Raw genomic sequence first — 18,065 nt, forward strand, 5'->3', positions numbered from 1 at the left:
AGAGAGAGAGATGATTATGATCTAGTGCACTTATATTTATATAGATGAGTGGTTATGATCACACCTGCTCTTGTCGGCCCCTGTAAGGCTCGAAGAAAGGGGAAAACTTTGTTAGCTCCTTGTTTTTCCTAGTTAACGAGGCCACACCAAATCTCCTCTCTTCTGCTTTCCTCTCTGTAAAACAAACACACAAAAAATGCATGTAAATAAGAGCATAAGAGAATATTATAAGTTTTAAAAGTTCAGAATAAATTCCTCTAAATCAATATGTTTATCAGTTTTTTTTACATTACAGAGAAACACATCTGACATATTTATATGTGGCTAGTCAACTTTCTGATTGGTTTTGTTGTTACGGTTTATTAGCCTTAAAGGTTGGAATCTAGCATCCAAATAAATGTGTATAACATAAATATATTCTTATTATCTGTGATACATTCTTAGACTAAAACACACCGTTCTCAGTGGTCGTCTGGTTCAGCGCGAATAACGAAAATAGAAATAAAACCATCAAAGTTTTCATGTTTTGGTCGCGTTGAATCGACCCGTCACCATAGAAACACAAACACTCACTGCACGTTCATAAAAAAAATATTTATTTTGATAATAACATGAAATATTCACATATTCACCTATACGGTGATGGTAAAACTGGCTTATAAAAAATGTACATAAATAAAAAAACATAAAAATAAGTTATTTTTACCTCACGACAGTCGCTGAAGATTTGCGACATCTTATCAACGGTTTTGGTGATGACGCTGACAGGCACCGCCGCCTGTGATTGGTCAGCCCGCCTCCCCTCGTCATCACTACACAGGAAGTGTGTGTTACAGGAGAGCCGTCGCGCCGCGCCGAGCGTTTTAGTGATTTTGCTCAATCTGACCGATTTGAGGTGAATAATAATAATAATAGCGCTAATCCGCGATTCGTTCCCCGTGTGTTTGAGTCATGGTCGGGGTGAAGGTGATCGGGAATGACTCGGAGTTCCAGGCGGAGCTCAGCGGCGCCGGATCCAGGCTGGCCGTGGTGAAGTTCACCATGAGCGGGTGAGTGAGTGAGTGTGAGGCCGCTGCAGCCGAACCCGACAGAACCGACACACGCACACACACACACACACACACCCTTAGCCGGCGACCGGAGGCCGAACCGGGCCAGAACAGCACAGACAGAGACAGACCTGCCTCTCAGACACAAGACTGACCGGAGGACAAGAACAGGACCAACACCGGCATGACTTGGCAAAACACACACACACACACACACACACACACACACACACACACACACACACACACACACACACACACACACACACACACACACACGTGAAATAAGTTGTTTTGGTTCGCTGTTGTCTTGACTTATTTGACCCACCCAAAATCTTTACATGAATTCTGAGATTTTATATTAATATTTCAATAATTTAACAACTCATTCACGTGTTGATGGTCACATGACATGCAGGTAAACATAAAATATTTTAGCAGGTGTTTACTAATTTATGATAATTAAATAATTTTTATAAACAATTATTTATAAATATGTATTTAATATTTTTATTGTGCATTTTTATGATTGTTATTATTATTAATTTTATTAGTTGTTTATGTATTTATTTATTTTAATTGCACTGTGTTATGGTTATTATTAAATAATTAATTTAATTGTCTGGGTATTTATCTATTTTTAACCATACTTTTGTATGATTGTTATTATTAATTCTTATAATATTTAGGAGGATAATTTATTTTTAAATAAATGTATTCTTAATGTAATTTGGTGTTAGGAGATGCTGTTTTCTGATGATTCGAATAACATTATAACAGAATTGAGCTGTTTTTAATCAAACACAGATTTAAAGTCACATTCAGTTCTTATTGTTTATTATAAATGATAATTTATTGTGTTAAATTAATGTTCCCGGTGATATTGAATCAGAATAACTTAATCTCATGTGAGTGACAGGGGGGCGGGGCATCCTGTTACTCTTATGAGATCCACCAATAGCAAACCACAGCCATCCAATCAAATCCCCAGGACAAAATTAAGCCCCGCCCTACATTTGTTCTTGTTTGAGAAGCGTTTCACTCGCATATAAGGCACAATAGGGAAGAAAAGACGAGTGTGACTTGCCGACTTTAAGGGGAAAGTGTCCCAACCCTTAGCCTAACTATAACTGATTGTGTTTCTTTCTGTCCAGGTGCCGTCCCTGTGTCAGAATAGCTCCAGCGTTCAACATGTTGAGCAACAAATACCCTCAGGTTGTGTTTCTAGAGGTCGACGTCCACGTCTGTCAGGTGAGAGCGCTTCATTCACGCCCGCAGGACTCGATGGCCATCTTAAAGGAAAACTTAAAGGAACATTAGAAATAGGGCTTATTCAACTTCTTTCCTACTTTTAGATATAGAAAATACATTTTTGTCTCGGTTTATAGCAAAATGGAGAAAGACGGATGTCAAAATGTTCACATGTATTCACAGTGTATAGGATCCTGCCTTAAAGGGACAGCAGCTTTATAAAGAGCTTTGTATCTTTTATAGAAGTATTTAAATGAGTTTAAGTTAGTCGTATGCTAGTGTGTCAGATGGAGCATCACTGACTGGATTAAACCATCATGAGGGCATAATGAGCATTTATACAACTATAATAAAATTGACATAAAAAAGAAATTTACTTTTGAAAACAAATACTTCTGTACTTTTACTTCAGTAAAAATCAGTTTTTACAACTTTCACTTGTAACGGAGTAATATTTGACCAGCAGTACTTTACTTTTACTCAAGTGTTGAAGTTGTGCACTTTGTCCACCACTGAGAGTGTGTTTTATTTCCCGTCTCCTAGGCAACAGCTGCAGCCAATAATATCTCAGCAACGCCGACGTTCCTGTTTTTCCGAAACAAAGTGCGCGTGGACCAGTATCAGGGCGCGGACGCTTCCGGGCTGGAAGAGAAAATTAAACAGCATGTGGAGAACGACCCCGGGAGCAATGAAGACTCGGATATTCCCAAAGGATACGTGAGTACTGGGCTCCTCTGGCTCCTGTCACTCAGCCTCAAAATTATATCACGATATTTCGAGAATATTTGCGATAACAATATTTATGACGATATAGAAAAAAATATATGGAACAAAGTTTTATTGGTTATTTCAGCTGGTGGGCCTCAGCATTTATTAGTGCAAACAAAATGAACGGCATTGTTTATCCTTTTCCAATGAGCTAATGTCAAAGATGAGAGAATATTATTTCAAAGTGTAAATCTACTGTCATAAGGTATATATATATTAGGGGTGTAACGATACGCGTATTCGTATTGAACCGTTCGGTACGAGGCCCTCGGTTCGGTACGCGGTACGCATTATGTACCGAACGGTTCTTGGTCTAATTAATTAGATTTGGAAAATAAAAAACTATGTAAAATATAATATTATGCGTTCAACAAGGAAGCCAATAACCAAAACGATGGCAATGCCCCTGACTAAGAGAAAAAAAAACAAATATGTTTTAGGCTGCTCAGTCAGGTGCGCTTACTCAGTACTACACGCTGAATGCTCGTTGCAAAATGGCTATTGCGTTTAACAGGCCAGAAATAGAAGATCCTCCAATAACCAACGGGTCTGATGTGTTGGTGAACTTTGGATTCTCTGTAAGCTATGATGGATTAAAAAACAATGGTATGTCGCATTTGCTATATGATGGTACAGCAGCGGGAATAATTCATGTCATGTCAATCAAGTCATTTACGCCGACAACAAGACGATAAAAAGAATAAACAGCCACAAACTATCCCACAAACTATCCCGCAGCATTTAGACCGACATTTCCAACTTATTCAAATGGCAAAAGACATTTATAGCCGCGGATATGAGACCTTACGCCCGTTTTACATAAACTCCGTCTGCAGTGCGTAGCCTATGCGGTGCGTATTTTTTCTGTACCCATGTTAACGGTTGCGGACTGAAAACGCAACATATGTGGAGAGAGCTATTGTAAAGAGCTAATGTCTATTTCTGTAACTACATAGAAGATGGGTAAAGTATAGCTCCATCTTTGTTCAATGTAAAAAAATAATTTAAAAAAATCATACTTTGTTGGTTTTAAAAAATAAAAAAAGGTAATTTATCTGCCAATTTTTTTAGTTTTGCTGTATCTAAAACGAACCGAACCGTGACACCAGTGTATCGTATCGAACCGTGACACCAGTGTATCGTATCGAACCGTGACACCAGTGTATAGTATCGAACCGTGACACCAGTGTATCGTATCGAACCGTGACACCAGTGTATCGTATCGAACCGTGACACCAGTGTATCGTATCGAACCGTGACACCAGTGTATCGTATCGAACCGTGACACCAGTGTATCGTATCGAACCGTGACACCAGTGTATCGTATCGAACCGTGACACCAGTGTATCGTATCGAACCGTGACACCAGTGTATCGTATCGAACCGTGACACCAGTGTATCGTATCGAACCGTGACACCAGTGTATCGTATCGAACCGTGACACCAGTGTATCGTATCGAACCGTGACACCAGTGTATCGTATCGAACCGTGACACCAGTGTATCGTATCGAACCGTGACACCAGTGTATCGTATCGAACCGTGACACCAGTGTATCGTATCGAACCGTGACACCAGTGTATCGTATCGAACCGTGACACCAGTGTATCGTATCGAACCGTGACACCAGTGTATCGTATCGAACCGTGACACCAGTGTATCGTATCGAACCGTGACACCAGTGTATCGTATCGAACCGTGACACCAGTGTATCGTATCGAACCGAACTGTGAATTTTGTGAACCATTACACCCCTAATATATATATATATATATATTTGGGGTGTATATATAAATATATATATATGAAAATATAACATTTAGTTTAGCAATAAAGTAATTTATGCCATGGTCTGTCTGAATATTCAATTCTGATTGGGAAGGTGGACAATAGCAGAGGTAATTCCAAGTTAGCTAAAGTACCGTTCTGTATTAATGAGCTGTTTTCATTATGAAGTGCGCACACACACACACACACACACCACTCGCATACAGAGATCGCGCTGCAGATTCAGGAGCACGGAAACTAGTTATCAACGCCGCCCGCGACTTTTAGAAACAAAATAGCTAAGCTACTGGATCACTACATTATATTTCTCAGCAGTGATGGGGTTACTCGCTATTTTACAGTAATAAACGCTCATCTGTCTGCATAACGGCATTGTTAAGAGAGACGCCGAACATACGCAGCCACGCATGTACGAATCTCTCTCTCTCTCTCTCTCTCTCTCTCTCTTTCTCTCATTCAAATAAATGCTATAATCCATTCATTCCAATAAACGTATTACTTTATACACTACTTACTTTATCTCCGTGTCACATTCGAAGCGTGCACAATGCTAGATCTAACTAGCCATAACTGACGAAAATAACCGCCAATGTTACCCTTCCGGTCAAATATTGCGCGGCAAACATCATTAACAGCTTTAAGCTGACAATGTAATGTCAGTTGTCAAGAGAGCTGACCTCTTGCAACCAATTAGCTCCCCTTTAGGTACTTCATCATCATCATCATCGGAGGCTGACGTGCTGATCGTTGTGCTCTTCTCTCTCAGACAGGTGTTGTTAAGCGCACTAGGGAAAGTAAATGCGCCATACGTCTTCGCGTCGCTTTATCATTGATATGACAGTTTTTTAGCATGTAATAATTTATACCGGTATTATCGCGGACGATATGATATGGCACACCCCCTAGTGGTGAGACGGGCCTCATGTGTGTGTGTGTGTGTGTTGTGTTCAGATGGACCTGATGCCGTTCGTGAGTAAAGCGGGCTGTGAGTGTCTCAACGAGAGCGACGACTGGGGCTTCGACAACTGCTTGATCAAGGACTCGTCCTACCTGGAGTCCGACTGTGATGAACAGGTGAACATCAGCTTCCTGTTACTTTAGCAACACAGTCACATGTTCTCTGATGTTGGTGGCATGGAGGTCAACAAATATAATGGTGAAATATATTTTTGTGTTTTATTAATTAATTACTCATTTTCAGGTTGAAAACGCAGTGTTGTTAGTTTTCTTTAATATTTTAAACTTATTTTCAGCTTTTATTTTAATTTTAGTTTGATTGGATTATTATTATGAATACATAATTTATATAAATCCATCGGATGTTTAGGCACACTAATATTTTAGTATTATTTATATTCTATTACATTTTTCATTAATATCTTAAATTTATTTAATTTCACATTTTCAGCTTTCATTTTTATTTGTTTGATTTAATTATTATTATTAATAATTAATTGTTGTTTTTATCCATCCAATGTTTTATTTTAACATTGTTTTAATTTGATTATTATTTGTATGAATTAATTATTTAGTTTATATTCTGTTTTAATTTTCATCAATATTTTAAATGTATTTTCACATTTTCAGCTTTCATTTCAATAAAATTTTGATTTGATTGAATTATTATTAATTTTTTAATTTATATCCATCTAATGTTTAAGAAGTTTTATTTTTTAACATTGTTTATATATTATTAAACTTTTGATTACTATATATAGAATGATTTTTTTATGTTTTCAGTTTTTATTTGCCTTTTTTTTGGTTAATTATTATTATTATTATTATTATTATTATTATTATTTACCTTATATCCGTCCAATCAATGTTTAGTAACATGTTTTGAGTATTTATATACTATTCTAGTTTTCATGAATATAATGAATTAGCTTTTGTTTTTACTTTTTAATTAATTTAAATTTTAGTTACTTAATTACTTATAAAATTAATAATAATCAATTTCGTTTATATTCTATTACACTTTTCATTAATATTTTTAATGAATTAAAATATTTTCAAATTTTCAGCTTTCGTTTTAATTTAATTTAATTATAATGATAATTATTAATTCATGATTTAATTTATATATTTTCAATGTTTAGAAACTGTTTTATTTTAATATTATTTATAATATTATTTTTGTATTTTAAGTTTAATTTAATTTTTTTTTTTCATGGTTTTCTTCTCAATATTACTGTTTAGGTTTAATTATTATTATTTTTTTCCAGTCATTTCAGTTCTTCGGCTTGTATTTATTTTCTGTATTGTGTTGCCGTGTCTAATGTCTGTTAAACTGAAAGTGAAACTGTACGGTTGATGTTATATAAGATCGATCACAGCTACTGTGGGTGTGAGTTTCTCGAGTACAGACTGTGTGTAAATATGATCTGTAGTGTTGATCTCATGACTTAGCGTTCTGCGTTTGTTTGCAGCTTCTCATCACAATCGCCTTCAATCAGCCTGTCAAACTCTTCTCTCTGAAGCTGCTGTCGGCTGAACTCGGTAAGACTCCTCTGCGCAAAAGATCTCCATTCAAACACAGACATGATCTTATTCCTAAATTACTGATTCAGCTGTTTGTTAAAGGGTTAGTTCACCCAAAAATGAAATGTCTGTCATTAACTCCTCCCCCTAATGTCGCTCCACACCCGTAAGACCTCCGTTCATCTTCACACACAGTTTAAGATATTTTAGATTTAGTCCGAGAGCGTATGCAAGTGTATGCACACTATACTGTCCATGTCCAGAAAGGGAATAAAAACATCATCAGAGTAGTCCGTTGTCCATTGTCTTCTCTTCCGGGTTTGTTTTCAATCCTCAAATAAAGATTCAAACGGTAATGAATCAGCGAATCGATTCATGATTCGAATGAAAGAGAAGACAATGCTGAATAAAGTCGTAGTTTTTGTTATTTTTGGACCCAAATGTATTTCCGATGCTTCAAGAGACTCTAATTAACCCACTGATGCCTCATATGGACTACTCTGATGATGTTTTTATTCCCTTTCTGGACATGGACAGTATAGTGTGCATACACTTGCATACGCTCTCGGACTAAATATAAAATATCTTAAACTGTGTGTGAAGATGAACGGAGGTCTGACGGGTGTGGAGCGACATTAGGGGGAGGAGTTAATGAAAGACATTTCATTTTTGGGCGAACTAACCCTTTAAGCCTTTGACTAGTGCGATCATTCAGATCTGATCCAGACAGAGCCGTAGTCATGTAATAGATATGAAACTGCTTCACACACAGTTTGGGTGTAAGAAAATATCGAAACACATGAGTATCTCGATATTATGTTTGGCGATACTGTATCGATTCTCAATAACACTGTATTGATATTTATATATTTACAAGATTTGTGGCTTTGTGTTCGGTTTAAACCACAGACTGTAGACAACCCAACCCGTAAATGGCAGTGTAATCTCAGAACGTAACTGACACTGAGCCGGAGAAGCGCAAGGTGTGTGTGTGTGTGTGTGTGTGTGTGTGTGTGTGTGGGTGTGTGTGTGTGTGTTTGTGTGTGTGTGTGTGCATTAGCATTATGTCCATGTCTAGACATAATGGGCATGGACATAACTCAGACTTGTGCATAGGCATAAGCAAACCTCACAATACGATAAAATTATTCCGCTAACGCGGTTAACAGAGCTGAAGCGTGGACTTATTTTGGCTTCAGCTACAAAAAAGCCACTAAGAAAATCGACAGGAGTCATTTTGTTTGCCACGTTAAAATCTAGTAGCCTACTCAGGAATCGGAGAGCTTGCTTAAAGGTGCACTATGCAACTTTTCGTCCGCTGGAGGGCGCCTATTCTATACGGCTCGCGAGTAACGGGACTTTTATTATGACGGGACGGGACACAGTCGCCGCGCGCGCACTTCCGCTTTTTCCGGTCAGGTAAAAACAGCTATTTTTATCATATCAGATACATTTAAGGGGCCAAGGGCTTCGGCCATCCGTCCGCTCTCTTCCCTGAACTGAAATGAAGTAGTGGGCTGTACTTTCCACACGATTGACAGCAGGTTCAAGTACGCCCACAAGCCGTGCGAGTTATTCGTGTATTGCAGGTTGGCTGGTGGTTATGTTGCCCGTATACCGCCTCCCATGGCCGAGACTGGTATTACGACACCTGTCAGGCCGGGGCTAGTAATGCTACTGCTAATTAAGGTTGATATCTCTGCAGCACTATAACTTGACATTTTTTTAATGACATCATCGCCAGTATTCATCATCACAATATTTCAAGAATATTTGCGATAACAATATTTATGACGATATAGAAAAAAATATATGGAACAAAGTTTTATTGGTTATTTCAGCTGGTGGGCCTCAGCATTTATTAGTGCAAACAAAATTGAAATCATTGTTTATCCTTTTCCAATGAGCTAATGTCAATGATGCGAATATTTATTTCAAAGTGTAAATCTACTGTCATAAGGTACAAGTTACTATTGTTTTCACTGGAAATCTAAAAATAAAAAACCTTTATATATATATATATATATATAAAACATTTAGTTTAGCAATAAAGTAATTTATGCCATGGTCTGTCTGAATATTCAATTCTGATTGGCTGGAAGGTGTACAATAGCAGAGGTAATTCCAAGTTAGCTAAAATACCGTTCTGTATTAATGAGCTGTTTTCATTATGAAGTGCGCACACACACACACACACACACACACACACACACACACACACACACACACACACACACCACTCGCATACAGAGATCGCGCTGCAGATTCAGGAGCACGGAAACTAGTTATCAACGCCGCCCGCGACTTTTAGAAACAAAATAGCTAAGCTACTGGATCACTACATTATATTTCTCAGCAGTGATGGGGTTACTCGCTATTTTACAGTAATAAACGCTCATCTGTCTGCATAACGGCATTGTTAAGAGAGACGCCGAACATACGCAGCCACGCATGTACGAATCTCTCTCTCTCTCTCTCTCTCTCTCTCTCTCTCTTTCTCTCTCTCAAATAAATGCTATAATCCATTCATTCCAATAAACGTATTACTTTATACACTACTTACTTTATCTCCGTGTCACATTCGAAGCGTGCACAATGCTAGATCTAACTAGCCATAACTGACGAAAATAACCGCCAATGTTGCCCTTCCGGTCAAATATTGCGCGGCAAACATCATTAACAGCTTTAAGCTGACAATGTAATGTCAGTTGTCAAGAGAGCTGACCTCTTGCAACCAATTAGCTCCACTTTAGAGCGAGATTTAGACTCAAGAGATTTGTTCAAAATCACTGAATCATCCAGTAATTAAACAAATAAAGTCTTTGAGTGAGTCATTGAATCATTCACTCGAGAGTTGTTCAAAATCACTGAATCATCCAGTAATGAAACAAGTGAAGTCTTTGAGTGAGTCATTGAATCATTCACTCAAGAGTCGTTCAAAATCACTGAATCATCCAGTAATGAAACAAGTGAAGTCTTTGAGTGAGTCATTGAATCATTCACTCAAGAGATTTGTTTAAAAACGTTGTGTGGCTCTACTTGACAAAATAATCGATAAGGGAAATAGAATACAATGCAAACCACCTAAAATGATTTCATCTCCAAGCAACTTTACTGATTTTTATTTAGTTTACCTTATTACACCGAAATAACTAAAACTAATATAGACATGTAAAAAAAAAGCAAAAGCTAAAATGCATACCAAATTTAACGTAAATATGTGCCTTTAATGTAAGTTGCTTTGGATCAATGCTATTTAGACGAGTAAATCGAGTTTTTCATTCTGGGTCAATAATGTTTGATGAAAGCTAAGAACAAAATAGGCAACAACAGCTGCATTTATTATGCAAAATTATCTGATATTTTAATACACGTCTGTTTACATTGAGACAAACTGACTGCGTTGACATTAATAGGTAAAGAACAGGTATTTTGACCATGAAGTTTTCTATTCATCCCTTCAGATCTGGAGCAGAAGTGCTCTCTCTGATATAAACACACTCCCGCTGAATCGTCTCTGTGTGTGTTTTCAGCTCAAGCCCCAAAGAGTGTGAAGATCTTCATTAATCTTCCTCGTTCCATGGGGTTCGATGACGCGGAGAGAAGCGAAGCGACGCAGGTTCTGGATCTGTCCGAGGAAGACTATAAAGATGACGGACTCATCCCGCTCCGATACGTCAAGTTCCAGAACGTCAACAGCGTGACTGTACGTGCTCTTACTCTCTTCATACTCACTCGACTCGTTCAACAGCTGGACTACAGGCTCATCCGTCACCTCATCCTTTACTCAAACTCACCGTTCAAACCTCTGAGTTTCTTTGTTCTGTTCAGTAGAAAAAGATTTTCTGAAGAATGTTGGTCACCAAATAATTGTTAGAAAATTTTTCATAAATAATAAATGTAATTACATAATATGAAAAAAATTGGACTTCCATAATATTAAATACAATTGACATCCATATTATGGGGGGAAAAAATTACTTCCATAATATGATTTTTTTTATTTTAATTCCATAATATGTAATAAAACTGACTTCCATAGTATATATAAAAAATTGACCTCCATAATATGAAAAAAATTGACTTCCATAATGATTTTTTTTTACTGCCATAATATGAAATAAAATGTACTTCCATATGTAATGAAACTGACTTCCATAATATAAAAAAATATATATTTTCATAATATTAACACATTTTTACTTCCATAGATGAAAAAAAAAGAAATTGACCTCCATAATATGATTTTTTTTAACTTCCATAATATGTAATAAAACTGACTTCCATTCTAATATATAAAAAATTATCTTCGTAAAATGAAATAAGTATTTGACTTCCATAATAATAAATTAAATTGACATCCATATTATGGAAAAAAAAATCGACTTCCATATTATTATTTTTTTACTTCCATTATATGAAATAAAACTGGCTTCCATAATATAAAATAATAATAATTTTCATAAAATGAAATAAAATTGATTCCCATAATATGAACAAATTTTTACTTCCTTAGATGAAAAAAAAAAGAAATTGACTTCCATAATATGATTTTTTTAACTTCCATAATATGAAATAAAACTGACTTCCATAATATATTTAAAAAAAAATGATTTTCATAATATGAAATAAAATCCACATCCATAATATGATTTTTTTTTTACTTTCATAGATGAAAAAAAAGAAATTGACTTCCATAATACAAATTTTTCAACATTACTTCCATAATGAAAAAAATTACCCCCCCATAATGTCTTCTGTAGTATGAAAAAAAATGGTTAGTCTATATTATATACTTTTTTTTTCTTCTGTAGTATGACCTTTTTTGTGTGTAAATGATGAGAATTTTTATTTTTTTTGTGAACTATCCCTTTAATAATATGGTATCTTGGCCCCCTTGTGGTGTAAAAACATTCAGTGAATCTGAACCGTTTTCCACAGCGCTCGATCAAAGGTTTGTCATTTTCCTCCTGTTTATTTTCAGCTGTTTATCAAGTCAAACCAAGGAGACGAGGAAACGACAAAAGTCAACTACTTGACGTTCATCGGCACTCCTGTCCAGGCCACAAACATGAACGACTTCAAACGGGTGAGGAGATATTATTAACCAATACTATCATCATTGCCCACTCTCCACCATTCAATCAAATCCTGATGAATCCACAGAATGTATTTAAGTGTTATTACTTCTCATGCTGGAAGGTAAATGTGTGTTTTGTGTCAGGTTGTGGGTAAGAAGGGAGAAAGTCACTGAAGAGGAAAAGACGACACGACATATTGCTGCAATCTCTCCACGGGCGTCTCTCTCCGCCAACATGACTGGGCAAAATCAACACACACACACACACACACACACAGCAGAGCGCTGGATATGTCCCTGGGCTCGCCATCAGAGGGAGAGAGAAAGAGAGAGCGAGAGAAGACACAGCGTTGTCTCAATGAGGCCGTGTATCACAAATAATTTTTATCTGAAAACCTCCTGAAAATGTTCCTGTAAATAAAGTCGATACTGTTTCAAAGGCATGTGGCTACTGTCTATCTGTCCTGACACTCGGTGCTCAAACTGCTGCCCTTCCATCATTATACAGTCATTTAAATGCATTTTTCTTGAAAATAATGCGCTGTTGTTTTTAAGATGGCCGCTGGGTGGCAGCAGACGCCATGTAATCGGCGCGTGTCTGTCTGAAGCGCGTTCCTGTGAGAGGAGCTCCGCTATTTAAAAACGAAACGGACATTTATAACACGGTTTATTGATATATTCACTGCAAAACCCATCGCGTTTGATTGGAATATTATCATTGCATTTGTTTAAATTATATAAATTTGAAATAAACACGAAATGGGGACAATTTACAATAATTATAATTTAAAAAAGATAATTTACAGGCCTATAATGAAAACATTTAAATAACGGCGTGTTTTCAAGCCAGAACAAATAACATTTCCCGGAATATAACACTTATTTTTCTTCTTCTTTTTATCTTTTAAACACTGTGTTTTAAATACAATAAACGATGTTTTTGTTGTGGGAAACAGAAGTCGTTTTTGTTCCACAGAGGCAGTGTTTTAAATCGGTGTTTTTGCTAAATATTTTGTTCTTGCTAAATATTTATTATTAAGTATGTACAGAAAAAAAAAATGCATTTGGCCATTTATTATTTTATTTTCTATTTGTAATTGTTCAATTAGCATATTAAGAAACACTGCCATATTATACATTTGCTATTAATAACAAAAACAACAGATTCAACACATTATTGCTACATTTATTCAATTGCTTATTCTCTTAAATCGGTCGAGATGAATAAATACAAATCTCACTGTATTTAAATTGCGTTTTATTTCTCATTTAATTATTATTAAATGATCAAAAGCCTATAATAATGATCCTAATATGTTAACGATTGTTTTTATTTTTCAAATTTAATTCTGTACGCTATTGTTTTAAGGTTTATTTGAGAATGTTTTTAGACGTAATTGTTTTCTTTGGAATATGTATTATGATAGAGCATAAATGACAAAAGAAAAATACATTTATGCTCGTTTTAAAAAGGCTAAATATGTTCGGTGCTTTTTTTAAACGGCCCGTTTTATTCAAATTACCACAGTTTTAAATTTAAAATAACGGCCTTTTTTTAAACGTTCGTCAGGAAAAAAACAAAAACGAATTTGTCTATGCCTTTCTATAGGTTGTAGTTCCAGCTTACACATTTTTCCAATTTCATGTTCCATAATTAAAACGGTTATAGGCTATATTATAATCCGTATGTTATAAATACAAGTGAACCATTTTAAAATAAGACCATTTTTCAGTATTCATGCGTTCACAGTGAAACCTTTGAGAGTTCGCCGGTCCATCTGTGGTTCATTTCTCAGTATAATAAACTCTGAGGTGTTTTGTTGCCATTTAGCTCTACGGTGTTGTGTAAAAGAGACTGAACTCACAGGCCTGACGATCTGAAGCAGAACTGAGATCCTGTGGTGGATGTTGAGCTCTTTAACAGACTCGAGCTCGGGTCAGATGGTTAAACAGGATGTTGGACGGCAATGAAACATGTTCAGTAATGTAATAAGTGCATGAAAGAGGCTTCAGTACTGCGTTAGCGGTCAGTGCAGGGCTGCTTTCTGGATCAGTAAAAGGAGAACACCGAGTCAACAAAACGAACGACCGCAATACACTGGAGCCGAGATCAGACGCTATGTTCCTCATGTTTTTCATTAGGAAAGGTTTTTAGGAATTCGGATCACTGCTAGCTAACAGATGAAGCAGGTGTCGTCGTGTGAAATCGCACAATCTGTCTCAAAAAATGCACGACACACCCTAAAGAAAAGAGCAAAAAATAGAATATAGGCCCGCTACTTTTTTTAAACCAATCAGAAACGTCAATCATTTTGCGGGCTCACGATGGTTGAAGTGCCGTTGGAACAGGCGGGGATTTTTCCGTTTGAATTTAAACAGAATTGTGGCGGTTACGGAGTCTCGCCTTCGCCTTCAGGCCAGCATTGTCAGTTTAAACAGATAATTTATATTTACCACAATATACATAAATATAAGTAGAATTCATGTTGAAAACAAATGGGAGAACTGGATTTGTTCTTAAGAAAATGTGAGTAAAATGTTTGTACCTGCACCACACAAAACTGGAATGAGTGCTTTACTGTGCCGTTGCTAAGGTGTTCTGAGTTGCTAAGCAGATGTTATGGACTTCTATGGAGTGGTTTTAACAAACTGTTTCTGTGGTGTTTTAACGTGTGTTGTAGTGTCCTTTCTAAAGCGTGTTCATAGTGGGGTTTTATCGCGTTTCTAAACCGCTAATGGTGTTCTGAGAGGATTTCGGTAACCGTTGCTATGGTGGGTTTGCTACAGTCGCTATTGTTGTGTTTTGGGCAGTTGCCAGGGCATTGCTATGCAGTTGCTGAGGCGTTGCTACGCAGTTGCTAAGGTTTCTGCATTTCTAAGCAGATGTTGTGGACTTCAGAATGGTTTTAACACACTGTTTCTGTGGGGTTAGCTGTAAATGTGGTGCCCTTTCTAAAAGCATAGATGTGTTCATAGTGGGTTTTAGCACGTTTCTAACCCATTGCTATGATGTCCTGAGTGGATTTTAGTGGCCTTTGCTACAGTCAGTATTGTTGTGTTTTGGGTGGTTGCCAGGGTATTGCTATGCAGTTGCTGAGGAGTTCTGAATCATTTTACTGCATTGCTACCCAGTTGCTAAGGTTTTGCACGTGGCTGATAAGTGGTTGCTTATTGGCCCAAGTCAAAAAAGGAGCCGAAGCTAAATTTTTATATACTTTCTCTCTTTCCCTGGCCACTGACCTCATGTCAGGAGAGAGTCGCTGCATGTCTTTCATTCATTCATCACTTAAAAATACATCGCAGACATGAGCCTCCATCTCTCTCTCTCTCGCTCTCTTCCTGTCGTCTGTCCATGTTTCTGTCAGGCACTGATCTCTGGTTGGCTGCCGTCTCTCTGCCTGGCACATTGTTCAGAAACACCACCTCCCCTTGAGTTCCTCCTCGATGGCACTGACGCTGGCCTACGTTTGGCACAGCACTAGCTGAATGTGTGCCGCCTTTTGTTGCCCAGAGAACAGGCTGATCCTGGCACAGAGTTGCTCTCCTTTCACAACCCTCCTCCCCCCCGATGCCCTGGAGTCAACTGGCATCATTCCACCAGACATCAGACCGCCCGCGTGCCCCCGCATGAGCTGGAATACTGGAGCGGATTGTGCCAGTTTAGGCCTGTGTGTTCTGCTACTACAGCACAACGTGCACTGCATTTAAAAAATAAAATAAAAATACCAGGGGTGCGCGATATGGCAAAAATATCATATCACATCATTTTTTTAAGGAAGATCACAACTCCCAATTTTATCATGATTATTTGTTTCCATATTGTTTTTATTATGTCACTGTGAGGTGACCTTGGGTTGGGTGTTATGAAAGGCGCCATTAAATAAACTGTGTTATTATTATTACTGAGCAGTACATACACTAACTAATTTTTAATTTAAATTAACCTTATAAGGTAAGAAAATATAAAAGAAAAAAATAATAATTTAGACTCAAGTTGGGATTGAACATCTTTATTTCATTATTTTATCTTTGTTAATAAAAAAAAATAAGAACAAAGCAAATTACAAATACAATATAGTAAATGGACTAAGCACTTTTTCAGCTGTAGTTTAGACAATAGCTTTCAAATGTAAAAAATAAAACGTTATATATACTTAAAGGCACAATATGTAAGATTTTTTTATAAAAATGTCAAAAAATCACCACACTGTAAAAAAAAATGTTGGTTTAACTTAAAAAAAGTCAGTAACCTGGTTGCCTTAAAACGTTGAGTTTATTGAAGTTAAAAATTTGAGTTGATACAATGAAGGAAATTTGTTTAATAAATAGAAACTCAAAATATTATTGTATCTGAACCACATAAAAAATGTGATAAATCATGAAAATAGCACAATTTGGCTCCGTCATCACAAATAAAACACACACAATTACCCAATATGCTTACAAAATCTTTTAATAATATTTTAATAAAGGTTGTCGAATCTCAAAAAATGTTCATTGTATTAACTCAAATTTGTAATTTTAATGAACTAAAATTTTTAAGGCAACCGGGTAACTTTTTTCTAAATCATTTTTTACACCGTAGAACAATGTTATGTATTTTGTTGACGTGTGTACTTAAATTATTCCAAATGTTTTCAAGAATGTTTAAATCAGGGGTCTCAAACTCAATTTACTACACTGTAAAAACATTTTTTGGAAAAAAGTTAGCTGGTTGCTTTAAAATTTTGAGTTCATTGAAATTACATTTTTTTAGTTAATACAATGACATTTTTTTGAGATTCGACAACCTTTATTAAAATATTATTCAAAGATTTTGTAAGCATATTGGGTAATTGTGTGTGTTTTATTTGTGATGATGGAGCCAAATTGTGCTATTTTCATGATTTATCAATTTTTTTATGGGGTTCAGATACAATAATATTTTGAATTTCAATTTATTAAACCAATTTCCTTCATTGTATCAACTCAAATTTCTAACTTCAATAAACTCAAAATTTTAAGGCAACCAGGTTACTGACTTTTTTAAGTTAAGCCAACAACAACAAAAAATGTTTACAGTGTAGGAGCCGCTGGAGGTAGACTCAAGCATCAAGTATTCCACATAAAAAAAAGAGCACAACTGATCCAATCTTCTCAATCTTTATCATTAACATTTTCTTAATGAACATTAAAGGGGGGGTGAAATGCTGTTTCATGCATACTGATCTTTTTACACTGTTAAAGACTTGGAATCCCATACTAAACATAGACAAAGTTTCAAAAGTTAAGGTGGACGTTTGATGGGAGTATTTCTTTGTCAAAAATACTACTTCCGGTTAGTCATAAGTTTCGGCAAGTTTTTTGAGATCATGCGTTCCCATTGACGTTAGTGGGGGCGGAATTTCCTTGTATGGGCCTTACGGACAATTCTACCGGAAGCGCGTGAGAGAGAGCGAGGGAGAGAGCGAAAGCAACAGGCTACCCCCATCAAAGCGCTGGCTTGTAGGATGCTAAACAGGTGATATAACCAGTAGCTACTGACTTACCCACTGATAGGCCGGCGGTCGATCTGTATTAGCACTTTCCTCACGCGACGGGCGAATCACTTTCCTCACAGAGCGACTCACTTTCCTCACGCGGCAGGCGAATCACTTTCCTCACTGAGCG

The 18,065-nt window shown here is 36.6% G+C and overlaps 1 protein-coding gene across 1 annotated transcript; it reads left to right on the top strand.

Moving 5' to 3' along the window:
• The first annotated feature begins 799 nt into the window (after window positions 1–799).
• txnl1 (thioredoxin-like 1) lies at window positions 800–12,857 on the top strand. Its single transcript, XM_067422968.1, has 8 exons — window positions 800–1,049; window positions 2,204–2,300; window positions 2,844–3,017; window positions 5,807–5,929; window positions 7,285–7,354; window positions 10,870–11,042; window positions 12,321–12,425; window positions 12,561–12,857. Exons 1-8 carry the CDS (start codon window positions 952–954, stop codon window positions 12,588–12,590), a joined length of 870 nt encoding a protein of 289 aa, XP_067279069.1. The 5' UTR covers window positions 800–951; the 3' UTR covers window positions 12,591–12,857.
• The last annotated feature ends 5,208 nt before the right edge of the window (window positions 12,858–18,065 follow it).

The sequence above is a fragment of the Pseudorasbora parva genome, chromosome 18 (assembly GCF_024679245.1).
Source record: "Pseudorasbora parva isolate DD20220531a chromosome 18, ASM2467924v1, whole genome shotgun sequence".
NCBI lineage: Eukaryota > Metazoa > Chordata > Actinopteri > Cypriniformes > Gobionidae > Pseudorasbora > Pseudorasbora parva.